At 43.9% G+C, this 20,275-nt stretch overlaps 1 protein-coding gene across 7 annotated transcripts in view; it reads right to left on the bottom strand.

The window, feature by feature from the left end:
• The window catches only part of LOC129827700 (disks large homolog 3-like), a 149,506-nt gene that overhangs the window by 41,964 nt on the left and 87,267 nt on the right, over positions 1-20,275 (bottom strand). For all 7 annotated transcript variants that reach the window (XM_055888788.1, XM_055888785.1, XM_055888783.1 and 4 more), the window contains 6 exons: positions 15,797-15,850; positions 10,609-10,659; positions 7,116-7,240; positions 6,376-6,545; positions 5,970-6,106; positions 3,531-3,675 (listed from right to left, as the gene is read on the bottom strand). In XM_055888788.1, coding sequence (XP_055744763.1) covers positions 3,531-3,675; positions 5,970-6,106; positions 6,376-6,545; positions 7,116-7,240; positions 10,609-10,659; positions 15,797-15,850 — 682 coding nt within the window. The remainder of the gene's footprint in view (positions 1-3,530; positions 3,676-5,969; positions 6,107-6,375; positions 6,546-7,115; positions 7,241-10,608; positions 10,660-15,796; positions 15,851-20,275) is intronic.

Genomic DNA, 20,275 nt, shown 5'->3' with positions numbered 1-20,275 from the left:
GGGGCTACAGTACTTATAACCCATGGGTGCTACAGTACTTATAACCCATGGGGGGCTACAGTACTTATAACCCATGGCTTTAAAAATCAACTGTAGATCATCTGACTATACTGTAAAACACAAGTGTCAATATCATTCCACGGAGCGCCGAGTGTCTGCGGGTTTTTGCTCCTCCCTTGTGCTTGATGGATGAATTAAGGTCATGAATTAGTAAGGAACTCCCCACACCTGGCTGTCTGGGTTTAATTGAAAGGAAAAAACAAAAACCTGCAGACACTAGGCCCTCCATGGAATGAGTTTGACACCCCTGCTGTAGACAATACTGTCAGAGCTGCTTTAAGTCAGTATGAAGGGCTTGCCCAAACCATGGCAGCCATACATACTAAACAACTACCTACTATGCATTCTGAAAGTTTTCAGACCCGTTGACCGTTTCCTCATTTTGTTACGTTACAGCCTTTTCTAAAAAAAATAAAATAAAATCTACACACAATAGCGCGTAATGACAAAGCAAAAACTGTTTAAATTATTTTTATACGCAAATGTATTCAAAATAAAAAACAGAATAACCTTATTTACATAAGTATTTAGACGCTTTGCTATGAGACTCGAAATTGAGCTCAGGTGCATCCTGTTTCCATTGATCATCCTTGAGATGTTTCAACAACATGATTGGAGTCCACCTGTGGTAAATGAAATTGATTGAACATGATTTGGAAAGGCACACACCTGTCTAAGGTACCACAGTTGACAGTGCATGTCAGAGCAAAACCAAGCCATAAGGTCGAAGGAATTTGTCCATAGAGCTCAGAGACAGGATTGTGTCGAGGCACAGATCTGGGAAGGGTATCAAAAAATGTATACAACATTGAAGGTCCCCAAGAACACAGTGGCCTCCATCATTCTTAAATGGAAGAAGTGTGGAACCATCAAGACTCTTCCTAGTGCTGGCTGCCCAGACAAACTGAGAAATCAGGGGAGAAGTGCCTTGGTCAGGGAGGTGACCAAGAACCCAATGGTAACTCTGACAGAGCTCCAGAGTTCCTCTGTGGAGATGGGAGAACCTTACAGAAGGACAACCATCTCTGCAGCACTCCACCAATCAGGCCTTTATGGTAGAGGGGCCAGACGAAAACTACTCCTCAGTAAAAGGCACATGACAGCCCACTTGGAGTTTGCCAAAAGGCACCTAAAGACTCTCAGACCATTAGACACAAGATCCTCTTTGGCCTGAGTGCCAAGTGTCACGTCTGTAGGAAACCTGGCACCATCCCTACCGTGAAGCATAGTGGTGGCAGCATCATGCTGTGGGGATTTTTTCAGCGGCAGGGACTTGGAGACTAGTCAGGTTCGAGGCAGAGATTAATGGAGCAAAGTACAGAGAGATCCTTGATGAAAACCTGCTCCAGAGCACTCATGACCTCAGACTGGGGCGAAGGTTCACCTTCCAACAGGACAATGACCCTAAACTAACAGCCAAGACAACGCAGCAGTGGCTTCGTGACAAGTCTCTGAATGTCCTTGAGAAGCCCAGCCAAAGCCTGGACTTGAACCCGATCAAACATCTCTGGAGAGACCTGAAAATAGCTGTGCCGCGACGCTCCCCATCCAACCTGACAGAGCTTGAGAGAATCTGCAGAGAAGAATGGGAGAAATACCCAAAATACAGGTGTGCCATGCTTGTAGCATCATACCCAGGAAGAGGCTGTAATCGCTGCCATAGGTGCTTCAACCAAGTACTGAGTAAAGGGTCTACATTATATAAATGTAATATTTCCATTTTTTTTATATACTGTATATAAATTTGCACACATTTCTAAAAACCTATTTTTGCTTTGTCCTTATGGGTTATTGTGTGTAGACTGATGAGGGAAACAATTTAATCAATTTTAGAATAAGGCTGTAACGTAACAGAATGTGGAAAAAGTCAAGCGGTCTGAATACTTTCTGAATGCACTGTATACAGTCCTTTTCTTGAGGGGGTGGATCAGATTTAATATTTAAAATAGATTTTGGCTTCTATCAATGTAATTATCTGCATTATTTCCAATCCCCCATATATATTTTTTGTAAATATATACTGTATATTATTTTAAATATATACAGTACCAGTCAAAAGTTTGGACACACCTACTCAGTCAAGGGTTTTTCTTCATTTTTACTATTTTCTACATTGTAGAATAATAGTGAAGACATCAAAACTATGAAATAAGACATGGAATCATGTATTAACTAAAAAAGTGTTAAACAAATCAAAATATATGTTATATTTGAGATTCTTCAAAGTAGCCACCATTTGCCTTGATGACAGCTTTGCACACTCTTGGCATTCTCTCAACCAGCTTCATGAGGTAGTCACCTGGAATGCATTTCACTTAATAAGTGTGCCTTGTTAAAAGATAATTTGTAGAATTTCTTTCCTTTTTAATGTGTTTGAGCCAATCATTTGTGTTGTGACAAGGTAGGAGTGGTATACAGAAGATAGCCCTATTTGGTAAAAGACCACGTCCATATTATGGCAAGAACAGCTCAAGACATGAAGGTCAGTCAATACGGAACATTTCAAGAACTTGAAAGTTTCTTCAAGTGCAGTCGCAAAAACCATCAAGCGCTTTAACAAAACTGGCTCTCATGAGGACCAACACAGGAAAAGAAGTGTGTGCTCACCATGTAGGAGTCTGGGCACAGCTGCGCTGAGGAGAACACACTGAAGCAGCTCTACCACTCACTAGGATAATCTATAATCATCCCTGTTACAGGGACAATGACATACACCTAGAATTAATGCTAATCAACAGAGCATTCTTCACACAACTGTTGCCGGGGTTTGTTTTTGAGGTTGAGGTATGAAATGATAATGAGCGGTGTGAATAGAGAGCCAGTTTTATTACTGCAGGGTTCCTGTGGTCTTCCATTAAAACAAACTGTGGTCCAACCGAGTGGCACAGCGGTCTAAGGTACTGCATCGCAGTGCTAGCAGCGATGGGTTCGATACTGGGCTGTGTCGCAGCCGTCCGTGACTGGGAGACCCATGAGGGGGTGGACAATTGGCCCAGCGTCGTCCGGGTTTGGCCGGCCGGGATGTCCTTGTCCCGTTGCGCTCTTTCGACTCCTGTGGCGGGCCGGGCGTATGCACTCTGACACGGTCGCCAGGTGTACATTGTTTCCTCCGACACATTGGTGCGGCTGGCTTCCGGGTTAAGCGAGCATTGTGTCAAGAAGCAGTGCGGCTTGGCAGGGTCGTGTTTCGGAGGACGCATGGCTCTCGACCTTCGCCTCTCCCAAGTGTTGCAGCGATGGGGCAAGACTGTAACTACCAATTAGATGTCACGAAATTGGGGAGAAAAAGAGGTAAAAAGTACAAACATTTTAAAAAGTATTAATAAAAACTGTGTGCTGGTACCATTGAGGCAAGGCCTGGGATATAAAAGTGTAGTTGGATGCATTATAATCAGTATGAGGGTAGGAGAGTGGGAGCGTTTAGTTTGAGCTACAGTGGACTACAGTTGCTAGCAGAAGAAGGTACGTACTGCTGGAGTAGTCCGGAGGGGCATACATGTCGTTGAGGTGCACGGGTCCGGGCTTGGCCACTTTGAGGTAGACCATGTCAGAGGTGTTCTTCAGCGCCGCCACCGCCTCCTCGTGACGCACGTCCTGCAGGATGATGTTGTTCACCTGGAGCACACAGACCACAGGGAAATCCTCAGGTCCACAACACCGAGGCTTATAGCTACCTCTCTTAGTTTGCCTGAGCCACACCCAAATCAATCATACACTACTGTTGCTGTGTCCTACTAAGATACAGCGTGTGATATGCGAGCATAAGGTGGCGCCGACGGAAATGGTCCACATCTTACGTGCTCCAACCCGACTGACTCGGTACTGGTACTCCTTGTATATAGCCTCCGTATTGTTATTTATTGTGTTACTATTTCTGATTTTTATTTGCAAATTTTCGTACTTTTTAACTCTGCATTGTTGGGAAAGGGCTCGTTAGTAAATATTTCACGGTAAAGTCACCTGTATTTGGGGCATGTGACAAATAACATTGGATTTGATTTGAAAATACTTCAATGGTTTTGAAGAGAGCTGCTCTATATAATAATAGAGATTGTTTACTCCAGGAGCCACCACGTCTGCATCATTGTGTCTACAGATAAAATCATGGATTTGGGGAAACACTTTAATCAAATAGCATAAATGATCAATACGGCCGTCCGCACAGCTCTCCCCCCACAAAGGTTGTAGTGCCTTAATTACTTTGTTTTTATGTATGACAGCCTTAAACACATCTCATATTCTTCAAACAGTGTTGTCAATCATTCAGCCTGGCAGCTGGTCCAATTTATCTTCTGCCAGTGTGGAACAGAATATGCCCGGGGAGCAGCCGGGAAGTTTGAGCCCAGTCTGCAGCACCGTATCAGTCACACACATGGCCATAAACGCTGAAGAGTGTCGTCTGGCTCTCTTGAGAAACAGCCAGGGAAGGGCACATAGAGGCATGTGTGCAGGCTATGAATGTAGATCAGTGTCCTGATGTGTGCAGGGTATGAATGTAGATCAGTTTCCTGATGTGTGCAGGGTATGAATGTAGATCAGTGTCCTGATGTGTGCAGGGCACGAATGTAGATCAGTTTCCTGATGTATGCAGGGTATGAATGTAGATCGGTGTCCTGATGTGTGCAGGGTATGAATGTAGATCAGTGTCCTGATGTGTGCAGGGCACAAATATAGATCAGTTTCCTGATGTGTGCAGGGTATGAATGTAGATCGGTGTCCTGATGTGTGCAGGGTATGAATGTAGATCAGTGTCCTGATGTGTGCAGGGTATGAATGTAGATCAGTGTCCTGATGTGTGCAGGGTATGAATGTAGATCAGTGTCCTGATGTGTGCAGGGTATGAATGTAGGTGGGGATGGAGAGTAAAGATCACATAAAAAAGAACTCTGGCGCTGCTCTGTAAATGGCCATGGACACGAGTGCTGCTGCTGCCAAAAGTTGTTTGTTTGTTTTGTCACAAACTGGGTAAAGTAATGCGCATTATTTTGCATTTAACGCATGAGTGACTGGCAAGGATTCCTGGACTACTACTAACATGGCTGATTATTTTCAACATCACGCAATGTTCCACTGCTACGACGCCGCACCTGGCACAGGGTGATCGGGCTTCATGGACATACACCAGGAAGGAGCTCCTAGCACTACGCGACTATGGAGATCAATCGCCGGGCGGCCTGCTGAGCGACGTGCCAGAGGAGCTGCTACACCTGGCGGGGAGCAAAGCGATGGCAGCGGCCTCCAACAGCGCTTCCACTTCCTGCGTGGACTCAGGATCTATGGAGTCAACCAGAAGATCATCTCCTCTTCTATAGATCCTCCATTAAGTTAATCCTACACTACGGCATTTTCACATGGTTTGCTAACATGACAGCTCAAAGCCTAAACCTTGAGAATGACCAAGACAGCAGGGAAGATAATAGGCATGACCTCCAGGACATTATACAGGATACCGTCATCAGACCGGCCAGAAAGGTCAAATGGGACCCCACACCTGCACTGAACACAGAGTTCCAGCTGATACCATCGAGGAGGCTACAGGGTGTTTATACGCAGGCTGAACAGATATAAACTGTAGACCTTCATCATGTGGAACTGCCCCTAGTCACAGCCTTGCCTGACATGAACTTATTCATGTTGGGGGGGGGGGTCAATTGATTCTATGTACTTATGTGGAAGCAGCAGCATACTTGACGAGTCAAATTTCTCCCCGGGGACAATAACGTACATCATAACATTACAGTAAGAGAATCAAGAGTGTTCTTGGGCATCCATCAAAGTATCTGTGTGATTGACTGGGTATGGAACAAGACTGTGTTAGGCTGCTGAGCTTAAGACAAACCATCTCCGCTACATCAAAGCAGGGCTAAACTCAGTTAATGAAGGAAGGTCCAGATTAGATGTGTTCTTACAGCTAGCAGGCGGTCTCCGGTCTGCAGCCGTCCGTCTTTCTGCGCGGCCCCACCCTCGATGATCTTTGTGATGTAGATGCTGTTGTCTCCAGGGATGTGCTGGTTGCCGATCCCCCCAGCGATGCTGAAGCCAAGGCCTGGGGGTGAGAAGCACACAGAGGACAGTCAGTACTGGTTCACAGGCTGATCTCTAGGGGTTGGGGTCAATTCCACTTCCTTTTAGACAGCTAAGTGAAGAATAGAAACTTACATTCAGGTTCTCGGAAATAATCTCAATTTATGTTCCAATTTCAGAGTTGAACTGGAATTTCCCAAGGAAACAGGGGTTTAGTTAAGTTATAGGGGCCTAGAAAATCCTGTTCCTCCCAATGAGGATTCATTCATGTACATAGTGTATATTGCTTACCTTTGGGCCCCTTGAGCAGGTTGATCTCCAGGATGGTCTCAGGAGGGGCCTGTCTTCTCCTGACCAGCAGCCTGACCACAGGGCCAGCCTCTTTCAGGGCCTCCACCGCCCGGCTGTGGACCACCTCAGACACATCCACCTCGTTCACACGCAGCACACAGTCATTCACCCTGGGGAGATGAGGGGAAACAAAGTTCATATTTGACAATGCTGTTAGTACTGTAAAAACACATGCATGCTATACATGCAACCCTAGTCAATCCACAGGCTCTACAATACGGACTGAATCAAATACATGCACCCCAGTCAATCCACAGGCTCTTCAATACGGACTGAATCAAATACATGCACCCCAGTCAATCCACAGGCTCTACAATACGGACTGAATGAAATACATGCACCCCAGTCAATCCACAGGCTCTACAATACGGACTGAATCAACTGTTAGTCAGACTGCTAGTCAAAAATGCGCACGCACACGCACACACACACACACACACACACACACACACACACACACACACACCAAAAGCACTCAATATCATATACATTTTTTTAGGCTTTGGTTTCCCAGTGAATCATAACTTAGTGGAAACACAAACAGAGCCCGGTGGCAGAGAGCTGTAGAGACACACATACACATACAAACACACACACACACACAGAGCTCTGGCTGCCTGGCGGGACATGGTAGAGTGACAGAGAGAGAGAGAAGGAAAGAGAGAGGGGGACTAACTTACCCCAGCCTGCCGTCCATAGCTGCAGCTCCTCCAGGGATGATCTTGGTGATGAAGATCCCTGGGTCATCTGGGATATGTGGATTGTCCATCCCCCCAGCGATGCTGAAGCCCAGGCCAGAGTTACCCTGCAGAAGGGTTATGAGGCAGGGATCTTCTTTTTTATCTTTTGTTTGTTGTGTAGTAAATATTTCAGCTTTTACTTTCATTGTTTTTTATTAGTTTTTTTCCTATGAAGAACATTGCGTTGCGTTCCATTCCATGTCTGAAATGTGCTGTGCAAATAAAGCTTGATTTGATTCGATTACACATACAGTAGAGAGGCACAATAGACACACACACACATACACGCACGTGAGCGTTCAGCCGTGCACACGTTCACACACAGACACAGCTCTACTGCATAAGTGATGGGTTGCGTCCCACTCTAGGAGTGTGGACTCAAGGTCAGTGGGATAACGGGCTTCTTTATGGTATAGGAGTCTTAGGGGAACATGAGCTCTATGCAGACCGCTCAGGGGAACATGAGCTCTATGCAGACCGCTCAGGGGAACATGAGCTCTATGCAGACCGCTCAGGGGAACATGAGATCTATGTAGACCTCTCAGGGGAACATGAGATCTATGCAGACCTCTCAGGGGAACATGAGATCTATGCAGACCTCTCAGGGGAACATGAGATCTATGCAGACCTCTCAGGGGAACATGAGATCTATGCAGACCTCTCAGGGGAACATGAGATCTATGCAGACCTCTCAGGGGAACATGAGCTCTATGCAGACCGCTCAGGGGAACATGAGATCTATGCAGACCGCTCAGGGGAACATGAGCTCTATGCAGACCGCTGAGGGGAACATGAGCTCTATGCAGACCTCTCAGGGGAACATGAGATCTATGCAGACCTCTCAGGGGAACATGAGATCTATGCAGACCTCTCAGGGGGACATGAGATCTATGCAGACCTCTCAGGGGAACATGAGATCTATGCAGACCTCTCAGGGGAACATGAGCTCTATGCAGACCTCTCAGGGGAACATGAGATCTATGCAGACCTCTCAGGGGAACATGAGCTCTATGCAGACCGCTCAGGGGAACATGAGATCTATGCAGACCGCTCAGGGGAACATGAGATCTATGCAGACCTCTCAGGGGAACATGAGATCTATGCAGACCTCTCAGGGGAACATGAGATCTATGCAGACCTCTCAGGGGAACATGAGATCTATGCAGACCGCTGAGGGGAACATGAGATCTATGCAGACCTCTCAGGGGAACATGAGATCTATGCAGACCTCTCAGGCGAACATGAGATCTATGCAGACCTCTCAGGGGAATTCAACATTGCTGATGACCACGGCACTTTCTCATACATGTGTGTGTGTGCATTTACCTCCCATTCAGTGAGCTTTATACTATACTGAACACAAACATAAACACAAAATCTAAAGTGTTGGTCCCATGTTTCATGAGCTGAGGAGTATTTCTTCTGTAATAAAGCCCTTTTGTTGGCAGAAACTAATTCTGATTGGTTGGGCCTGGCTCCTCAGTGGATGGGCCTGGCTGCCTAGTGGGTGGGCTTATGCCTTCCAAGTCCCACCCATGGCTGCACCCCTGCCCAGTCATGTGAAATCCATTGATTAGGGCCTAATGAATTTATTTAAATTGACTGATTTCCTTAAACTGTAACTCAGTAAAATCTTGCATGTTGCGTTTATATTTTTGTTCAGTATACATACTGAGATCAGGTCACTTAATTCTAAATGTAAGACAAAGCAGTCCACATGGTGTGGGTCTAATCTTTTTTTTTTATGGACGGATTCATAAGTGGTTGAGAAGATGAGAGTCAGGGAAGTTTCATTTCTCTAAAGACTTGGCACACAACTTTCCTTTCTTCTCTCCATATATCTATTCACCCCTCTCCCCCCCACTTCTCCCTCAGCAGGACAAAGCACCCATTTGGATCCAGTGGGCCCAGGCATGCTGTTCTATCTGACAGCTGCAGAGACAGGCTCCAAACAAGACAGCTGAGAAAATATTTCGCTTTATTCTTTTCTATAATTAATGAGCAACGGTCGCAACCAATTAGGACAGAGGCCTCCCAGTGCGCTTCTCCCAATCCAAAAGGAGTGCACTGGGCCCGACCATCAACTATTACCCATCCACAGTCCTTTTAAAGTGTGATTTTATCTAGTTTATTTAAGCCTCTGCATGCAGAAATGCCACTCAGAGGGGGAGATGGAGAAAACAGCCCTGCATCTATCTGTGGGTGGAATAACGAGAGTAGGAATATACAGGATGTCTGCCCTCCACTATAGACTGAACTCTGCCACTGACAAGTGCAAGTGTCAGTGTTTCTGAGAGTGTGTGTGTATGGGGAGAGGACGTAAGAAATATTTAATATGTGTACTGTTTAAAGATGCAGTGTGAAGCATATAGGGGTCTGACAATGACGCCGCTGTTCCAAAGACTGATGTATACTGACGTCATCATCTTTATCACTCCTACGTATAGAATTACTATATGTAATATATTCAAAATGTCATATGTGATAGAGAAATCATTTGCTTTGGTTTTCTATAATATATTATACTGAACAAAAATATAAATGCAACACGTAACAATTTCAAAGATTTTACTGAGTTACAGTTGAAGGAAATCAGTCAATTGAAATTAATTAATTAGGCCCTAATCAATAGATTTCACATGACTGGGCAGGGGTTCAGCCATGGGTGGGCCTTGGAAGGCATAAGCCTACCCACTAGGCAGCCAGGCCCACCCACTGAGGAGCCAGGTTCTGCAACAGAATTCGTTTTTCCCCACAAAAGGGCTTTATTACAGACACAAATACTCCTCAGCACCCCCCCCTCCCGTTGTTACACATGGGACACGTACTGCCAAATTCTCTAAAATGACACTGGAGGCAGATGATGGTAGAGAAATGAACATTCAATTCTCTGGCAACAGCTCTGGTGGACATTCCTGCAGTCAGCGTGCCAATTGCACTCTCCCTCAAAACTTGAGACATATGTGGCATTGTGTTGTGTGACAAAACTGCACATTTTAAAGTGGCCTTTTATTTGTCCCCAGCACAAGGTGCACCTGTGTAATACGCATGCTGTTTGATCAGCTTCTTGATATGCCACACCTGTCAGGTGGATGGATTATCTTGGCAAAGGAGAAATGCTCACTAATAGGAAAGTCAACTCATTTGTGTACAACATTTGAGAGAAATAAGATTTTTTTGCACATGGAACATTTCTGGGATCTTTTATTTCAGCTCATGAAACATGGGACCAACACTTTACATGTTGCGTTTATATTTTTATTCAGTGTATATGCAATATTTACTGTACTGAGAAACCTTAAAGCCAAAGAGAGCTGCTTACTGCCATCTAGCGGGAAAAGCTGATGTGTTTAACAAAAGGCTTTGAAAAGAACACATCTGATCACAAGACGTGAACATAATAAGTGGTTGTAAAGGTTTTAGTGAACCTCACCCTTTCCAAGATGATCTCGTCATATTTATACATCCCATCACTGCCATTTACCTGTCAACACAGAACACATACATGTAATTTACATCACCATCATCATCATCCCACATGAAAACATCGTACAAATAATATAAAACAGAAAAGGATAAAAAAACATTGACTGTGATCTTTCAACTCAGGATAATCATTTTTAATTACCATAGACTTGAACACAGACATACAGGTAACTGCCAAAATCAAGGAAACACTGGCGTAAATGAGGGATACAAAGTATATTGAAAGCAGGTGCTTCCACACAGGTGTGATTCCTGAGTTAATTAATTAATTAACATCCCATCTTACTTAGGCTCATGTATAAAAATTCTGGGCAGGCCATTATTTTGCCTACCATGGCTAGAAGAAGAGATCTCAGTGACTTTGAAAGAGGGGTCTCAAAGGAGCATAGGGGGTTTAAAGGATGTGTGTCTCAGTCACCAGATCTCAACCCATTTGAACAGTTATGGGAGATTCTGGAGCGTCTGAGACTGCATTTTCCAACACCATCAACAAAACACCAAATTATGGAATTTCTCATGGAAAAATGGTGTCTCATCCCTCCAATAGAGTTCCAGACACTTGTAGAATCTATGCCAAGGTGGATTGAAGCTTTTCTGGCAGCTTGTGTTGGCCCAACGCCCTACTAAGACACGCTATGTTGGTGTTTCCTTCATTATGGCTGTTACAATGCCTTCAGAAAGTATTCATACCCCTTGACTTAATCCACATTTTGTTGTGTTACAGGCTGGATTCAAAATGTATTAAATGCATTTTTTTTCTCTCACCCATCTACACACAATAACCGATACTGAAACATTCATCAAGCTGTCACAGGAGGTTGGTGGCACCTTCAGTGAGGAGGACGGGCTCATAGTAATGGCTGGAACGGAACAAATAGAACGCTATCAAACTCATCAAACATGGTTTCTATGTGTTTGATACCATATACTTGAAAATATGAAGAGTGGTAGTAGTATTGTGTTGTATTGGATTTGCCCCAAACATAACACTTTGTATTCAGGACAAAAAGTGAATTGCTTTGCCACAATTTATGCAGCATTACTTCAGTGCCTTGTTGCAAACAGAATGCATGTTTTGTAATATTTTTATTCTGTACAGGCTTCCTTCTTTTCACTCTGTCAATTAGGTTAGTATGTGGAGTAACTACAATGTTCTCGTTCCTCAGTTTTCTCCTATCACAGCCATTAAACTCTGTAACTGTTTCAAAGTCACCACTGGCGTCATGGTGAAATCCTGAACTTATTTAGGCTTGCCATAACAAAGGGGTTGAAAAATGATTAACTCAAGACATTTCAACTTTTAATTTTTAACGAATTTGTAAAAATTTCTACAAACATAATTCCACTTTGACATTATGGGGTATTGTGTGTAGGCCAGAGACAAAAAATCTCAAATTAATCCATTTTAAATTCAGGCTGTAACACAACACAATGTGGAAAAGGTAAAGGGGTGTGAATACTTTCTGAAGGCCCTGTACCTGTACATAAAACATAGCATTGCTGGTTTGGGCTAATATATCCATATTTTTACAATGAACACACAAATATGATATCTAAATATGTTGCATTATTATACTAAATGCATAACTGCATCATATCCATGCTGTAGGGGCAGTGTCAATAGAAATCATGAAATAGATCCACATAGTGAACACAGCAGGATGCTGCAACTGTGAGACACATCCATTTACAAAGAGAGAAAAAAAGAATAGATACTCCATCCACACAGAGAGACAACAGAATATATACTCCATCCACACAGAGAGACAACAGAATATATACTCCATCCAAACAGAGAGGCAACAGAATAGATACTCCATCCACACAGAGAGACAACAGTATAGATACTCCATCCACACAGAGAGGCAACAGAATAGATACTCCATCCACACAGAGAGACAACAGAATAGATACTCCATCCAAACAGAGAGGCAACAGAATAGATACTACATCCACACAGACCGGCAACAGAATAGATACTCCATCCACACAGAGAGGCAACAGAATATATACTCCATCCACACAGGGAGGCAACAGAATATATACTCCATCCACACAGAGAGACAACAGAATAGATACTCCATCCACACACATAGACAACAGAATAGATACTCCACCCACACAGAACAGCAACAGAATAGATACTACATCCACACAGACCGGCAACAGAATAGATACTCCATCCACACAGAGAGGCAACAGAATATATACTCCATCCACACAGAAAGACAACAGAATATATACTCCATCCACATGGAGAGACAACAGAATAGATACTCCATCCACACAGAGAGACAACAGAATATATACTCCATCCACACAGAGGCAACAGAATATATACTCCATCCACACAGAGAGACAACAGAATAGATACTCCATCCACACACATAGAAAACAGAATAGATACTCCACCCACACAGACCAGCAACAGAATAGATACCTCATCCACACAGAGAGACAACAGAATAGACACTCCATCCACACAGAGATGCAACAGAATATATACTCCATCCACACAGAGGCAAAATAATAGATACTCCATCCACACAGAGAGACAACAGATTAGATACTCCATCCACACTGAGAGACAACAGTATATATACTCCATCCACACAGAGAGGCAACAGAATAGATAGTCCATCCACACACAGAGACAACAGAATAGATAATCCATCCACACACAGAGACAACAGAATAGATACTCCATCCACACAGACCATACAGAATATATACTCTATCCACACAGAGAGACAACCGAACAGATACTCCATCCACACAGACCGGCAACAGAATAGATACTCCATCCACACAGACCGGCAACAGAATATATACTCCATCCACACAGACCGGCAACAGAATATATACTCCATCCACACAGAGAGACAACAGAATATATACTGCATCCACACAGAGAGACACCAGAATATATACCTCATCCACACAGAGAGACAACAGAATAGATACTCCATCCACACAGAGATGCAACAGAATATATACTCCATCCACACAGAGGCAAAAGAATAGATACTCCATCCACACAGAGAGACAACAGAATAGATACTCCATCCACACTGAGAGACAACAGAATAGATACTCCATCCACACAGAGAGACAACAGAATAGATACTCCATCCACACTGAGAGACAACAGAATAGATACTCCATCCACTTAGAGGCAACAGAATAGATACTCCATCCACACAGAGAGACAACAGAATAGATACTCCATCCACACAGAGAGGCAACAGAATAGATACTACATCCACACAGAGGCAAAAGAATAGATACTCCATCCACACAGAGAGGCAACAGAATAGATACTACATCCACACAGAGATGCAACAGAATATATACTCCATCCACACAGAGGCAAAAGAATAGATACTCCATCCACACAGAGAGACAACAGAATAGATACTCCATCCACACTGAGAGACAACAGAATATATACTCCATCCACACAGAAAGGCAACAGAATAGATACTCCATCCACACAGAGGCAACAGAATATATACTCCATCCACACAGAGACAACAGAATATATACTCCATCCACACAGAGAGACAACAGAATATATACTCCATCCACACAGAGAGACAGATACTCCATCCACACAGACCGGAAACAGCATAGACACTCTATCCACACAGAGACAACATAATATATACTCCCTCCACACAGAGAGGCAATAGAACATATACTCCATCCACACAGAGAGACAAAAGAATAGATACTCCATCCACACAGAGAGACAACAGAATAGATACTCGATCCAGACAAAGAGACAACAGAATAGATACTCCATCCACACAGAGAGACAACATAATATATACTCCATCCACACAGAGAGGCAAGAGAATAGATACTCCATCCACACAGAGAGACAACAGAATAGATACTCCATCCACAGAGAGACAACAGAATATATATTCCATCCACACAGTGAGACAACAGAATAGATACTCCATCCACACAGAGAGACAACAGAATAGATACTCCATCCACACAAAGAGACAACAGAATATATACTCCATCCACACAGAGAGACAACAGAATAGATACTCCATCCACACAGGCAGCATAATAGATACTCCATCCACACAGAGAGACAACAGAATAGACACTCTATCCACACAGAGAGACAACAGAATATATACTCCATCCACACAGAGAGAACACAGAATAGATACTCCATCCACACAGAGGCAGCATAATAGATACTCAATCCACACAGAGAGGCAACAGAATAGATACTCCATCCACACAGAGAGACAACAGAATATATACTCCATCCACACAGAGAGAACACAGAATAGATACTCCATCCACACAGAGGCAGCATAATAGATACTCCATCCACACAGAGAGGCAACAGAATAGATACTCCATCCACACAGAGAGACAACAGAATAGATACTCCATCCACACAGACCGGCAACAGCATAGACACTCTATGCACACAGAGACAACATAATATATACTCCCTCCACACAGAGAGGCAATAGAACATATACTCCATCCACACAGAGAGGCAAGAGAATAGATACTCCATCCACACAGAGAGACAACAGAATAGATACTCCATCCACAGAGAGACAACAGAATATATATTCCATCCACACAGTGAGACAACAGAATAGATACTCCATCCACACAGAGAGACAACAGAATAGATACTCCATCCACACAAAGAGACAACAGAATATATACTCCATCCACACAGAGAGACAACAGAATAGATACTCCATCCACACAGGCAGCATAATAGATACTCCATCCACACAGAGAGACAACAGAATAGACACTCTATCCACACAGAGAGACAACAGAATATATACTCCATCCACACAGAGAGAACATAGAATAGATACTCCATCCACACAGAGGCAGCATAATAGATACTCCATCCACACAGAGAGGCAACAGAATAGATACTCCATCCACACAGAGAGACAACAGAATATATACTCCATCCACACAGAGAGAACACAGAATAGATACTCCATCCACACAGAGGCAGCATAATAGATACTCCATCCACACAGAGAGGCAACAGAATATATACTCCATCCACACAGAGAGGCAGCATAATAGATACTCCATCCACACAGAGAGACAACAGAATGTATAGTTACATAAGGGCCTGCATCCAGTGAGTCTGCGTTGACGATGACAGGGGGAGGGTTCGCCTGCAAAGATAGATGAAGAGATACAACATTACCTCAGTGTGTGTGTGTGGCAGCTAGGAGCCAGTAAGTGAATGCCATGGGAACAGTCTCGTGTGTGTCTCGCTGGGGATGGCTACAGTAGGTGTGAGGACTGAGAATGAGGAGTGGGGAAAAGAGACCAGTGATGTTATTATTTCCTGTTTCTGTGTTAGACTCCATTTGAACAAACTGTGTGTGTGTTGGGACCATTGGGCCATCACCTAGGATATCACAATAATCTCTTCCTGTCCGCTACTTTCACTACCTGTTGTAAATCGCTGAAAATGACAACTTGAAGTCTGGCATCCAACACTACGTCTATGTTTTGATTGCCTCCCATAACACGGACGACGCTGGGCCAATTGTGCACCGTCCTATGGGAATGAACCCGGGTCTGTAGTAACGCCTCTAGCACTGCGATTTTTTCCAGGGAAAACCAGATGTTTAAGTTATTAGTTATTGTGAAACACGTCAATTCTGGTCTTCATTTTGACAGTTCGTTGCAAAAGTGATATATTTTGGTCTTTTAGTAGTAAATCTATCTCTTTTGGTAGTTCAACTCTACCATTGACATCATGATGTTTACGTCATCTCGAGGGGTTCGGTATGAAATACACTCCCTTCTAGATGTACACTCCCTTCGTAACAAGAAATAAACGACAACGGTAGTCATGTCAACTCGTATTATTCCCTAATGGCTATGAGTGAATTGTGGTGCAGTCCGTTAAGAAAAGTTGGCTCATAGTTCAAGGGTTGCGAATTCTAATCCCACATGGGTTAGTTATTTTTTTTTGTTTCTCAAATCCTTCATTTACAATATTCATCCCGTGCCCACACACATCTAATTCTGAAAAGTGAAAGCATACCTGTTGTAGGTTTTTATACAGTACCCACGACCAATCTGTCAAAAAAGAGCTACTGCGTAAATACTGCAGTGCAGGTTGGATTGAATTGAGCCCCTAATATTCATTTTCAAGATGATGATGCACTTTTCTTCCCAACACAATACCGCAATAAATGTAAATCCACACTTCAACGTTTTTTTTTGCACACTGGGATTCCAACTTACACTGCAAGTGGCAATAGATGGCAGGAACTCGGCGCCTTATCAATGTGAGACGTGTATGTTCGCGATGCACATAATTTTATTATCATAGCCTGACAGTGGACTTCTGGTAAGTATGCTTTAGTGAGAAGGTGTTGGGATCTACTACGTTTAACCACACCCAAAATGAATATTTATGAGCAATTCCCCCCACCCACAACCTCTCACTTGAAAGCATTTTTTTGTTGTTGAAGAGGTTGGGCAAGGCTGAAATCAGAGTTGAGAGTTACCCTTTAAAGCTAATTTCCTGCAATTCTAAAAATGTTGCCATGTCTTATGTGTGTTCATATAATACCAGGGGTTGAGATCTGACTGAGTTCATAAAGAAATCGTGACCCGTGGCACGTATTGACCTCACTCTGGGTCTCGATCCGGACCACAGTCCTCCTGTTGAATATGGCTGATCTATAAGGTCAGTAAGACACAAAAACTGATCCATTCCTGGATTTGATCAGAAATAGATCTCAATCCGACTGTTCAGGCTCCATTACGCCCCCTAGTGGCTGGCGTTCATTTCTCAACATCTCATGCATGTTGTATCAGAGGAGATGTTCTGGTCCTGTGGAGGGGGCAAAAGTAAAAACAGAGTGCAGGAGAGGGCACTGCAAAGACATGCCTCTCACAGCAGCAGTTATCAACATAATTTCTTCTTAGAAAACGTCCCCTCGCAAGGATCTGATGTGAATGCTGTTCTTAGTTAAATGTTACAGAAAGACTAGCAGCTCTCAGTAGAGAAGAAGACAGAGGAGGAGCAGGACATAGCACCAGTAGACTGGAATGGACACAGAGCGTAATGGCCTCTCCTTATAAGTCTGGAATGTTAGACCACTGGCTGTTCACTCTATTGATCTGATTGAGCTGTGGGGGTAAGGGGATGCTGCTTCTGTGGCAGCTAGGGGACCAAGGCTACCTGAAGTCCAGCAGAAAGGAGCTACTGGTCCCTCACTACCTCCACATCCCCCTGCCTCCTCTCACTGTCTCCCTCCAGTATTCACTATTCACACATTACCAGATTCTTAGGGCTTTTTGATGTGGAGCCACTCCTATTGATCCCCATTGATTCTAATCTTGTTCCTCCAACCTCTATCGCCACACACGATGAGCACACATGCATTCTCCATGTTTTGGCTGCGTGATGTGGCAGCCTATGGCCTGTCATATTACATATACACCTAACTACGTTAAATGCGTCAAGGGGTCGTTGCAGCTACGGGCTGATTGCTTTCATGGCACAGACTCTCGTTCGTTTATTTATTTCCGTAGCGTCTCTCCACCTTAGCGACGGCATCGAAGGTTCACTTGAGAGAAGTTTTGAAAAAGTTTTTCCCGTACATACACGGCTCTTGTATTCATACCTGGCACTTCTTTCACACAGGACTCACAGGAGGTGCACGTGCGGTGCAACACTCCAATATAACAGGTCACAGCCTGAGAGAAAAGAACCACACAATTTATTACACAGCTCCAGTTATAAGTCCTTTGATGCTGGGCCATGGTATATAAATACACAGACATACAATTAGAGGTGTATGTGTGTGCATTTAAGCCTCACTCCCTTTGATTGGCATCATTCATTATCCAACATGCAAGCTGCTAAACCCCAGTTTGTCTCGTTATCGTTCCAGAGCTTCGTTATTTTATTTTCACTCGGTGACTTCTCTTATCACACAAACGCCTCTTAAAATCCAGCGTAAAAGCTACATACTGTAGACGTGACCTCTTCCTCAGATCTGCAGTATAGTTTCATGGCTCTGGCGAGCTGTGACGTCCCTCACTCGGCACAAACGTCCCTCACTCGGGACAATCATGGCTTGTAACCTGCATATGGATGAACAGATACTCGCGACAGTGCTTGTGTGTGCACGTCTTTCATGTACTGCACACATTTAGGCATTTCCTATTTATCATAAAAATACAGGGCAGAAATGTTCTTATCAGACCTAAACCAAAAGGTTTAAGGTAGCAGCAGCTCCCTTTACATGCTTTTAGAAGTATGTGTGTGTGTTTTAGATATGCACAGTGTGCCACAGCACCATAAACTGTGGGGAGACTCCCTCCCTCCCTCGCTCCCTCCCTCCCTCCCTTCTTCCTTCCATCCGTCCATCTATTAATGTATGATTCTTGTTTCCTCATGTATTATCTCAAAACAGCACTGCACCTTACAGCACTGAGTTGGCTCGGGACTGCAAAGCTACAAAGACTCCCACTAAACCTTGGCAAGCGTAGGGCACAGGCTTCGTCCAAATTGTTAAATAATCAATGTGTTCCCATGACAACCAGTGCTCGCCCCGCATTGGCTGCACGGCCCGCTTAGCTGCCTCTCCCTGGTTCACCTCTCAGGACGCTGACTGCAGCTTATGCGTCTCTGTCACACATGCGTGGCCATGGGCTCAGCATCAGCTTGGCTGGCCTGCCTGCACACTGCCTGTCTGTCCACATCGCATTAGGACTGTAGCTACAATCCTCCCCCTGCAATGAATGAATGAAACAGCAGAGGGGCCAGCAGGAATGGTCTGGCTTGGGGAGAGACTGTCATTTACAGATCTCTACTAAATACTGTCAATCAGAGCCCACACGCCCATACACCCTCTGTCTCCACTACCTAGCTAGAGTACAACTTCAAAAAATCTTATTTTGTGAATGAAGTGAGGCTACACCTTTAAATTGTTCATCTGATTCATTCCCGATTTTTCATTACAGTTACGATTCATTCTCTGAATAATTACATGAAAATACCTATTATTATCATATTACCTATTATAAACATATAAACATGTGTATACCAGTGAAAACAGTATCGTAAAATAAAGTACAAACAATATTAGCCTATATATGATGATGTCATATGTTGGCACTGCAATAGATAGCGAGGCCCTGCCTCAAATGAAATCCAAGCTCCTCCTCATGCAGCAGTATTTCTATGGTGTTTTTAACTCCTTGAGTTCCCTGGGGTACAGGAGGGTTTGGCATGTGCATAGCAACGAGATGCTGACAAGACAATAGGTTATTGTTCCTTAGCAGACATCTCCATCCTCCTTTACAGAGCACACTGATACTGTATGGCAGCCCTGTATGGCAGCCTAATGGCAACATCACAGTGAAATATGACAGTGCCTCTGATCCATTACAGGGTAATTGAGGCTGTTCTGTCTGAAGATATGTGTAACATTAGGAGATGCTTTCCCTCTGCCGTCACTCATTCGTGCTGATTACGAATATATAGACATTGTGTGCCCAAGACCAATAGAGTCCATCTTAACCTTCCCTACAGTACCTAGTAGGCTTGGGCGGTATCCAGATTG

Source organism: Salvelinus fontinalis, chromosome 29 (assembly GCF_029448725.1).
Source record: "Salvelinus fontinalis isolate EN_2023a chromosome 29, ASM2944872v1, whole genome shotgun sequence".
In the NCBI taxonomy this organism is placed as follows: Eukaryota; Metazoa; Chordata; class Actinopteri; order Salmoniformes; family Salmonidae; genus Salvelinus; species Salvelinus fontinalis.
Note: the sequence above shows the minus strand (reverse complement) of the source record. Positions and strands in the feature narration are given on the sequence as shown.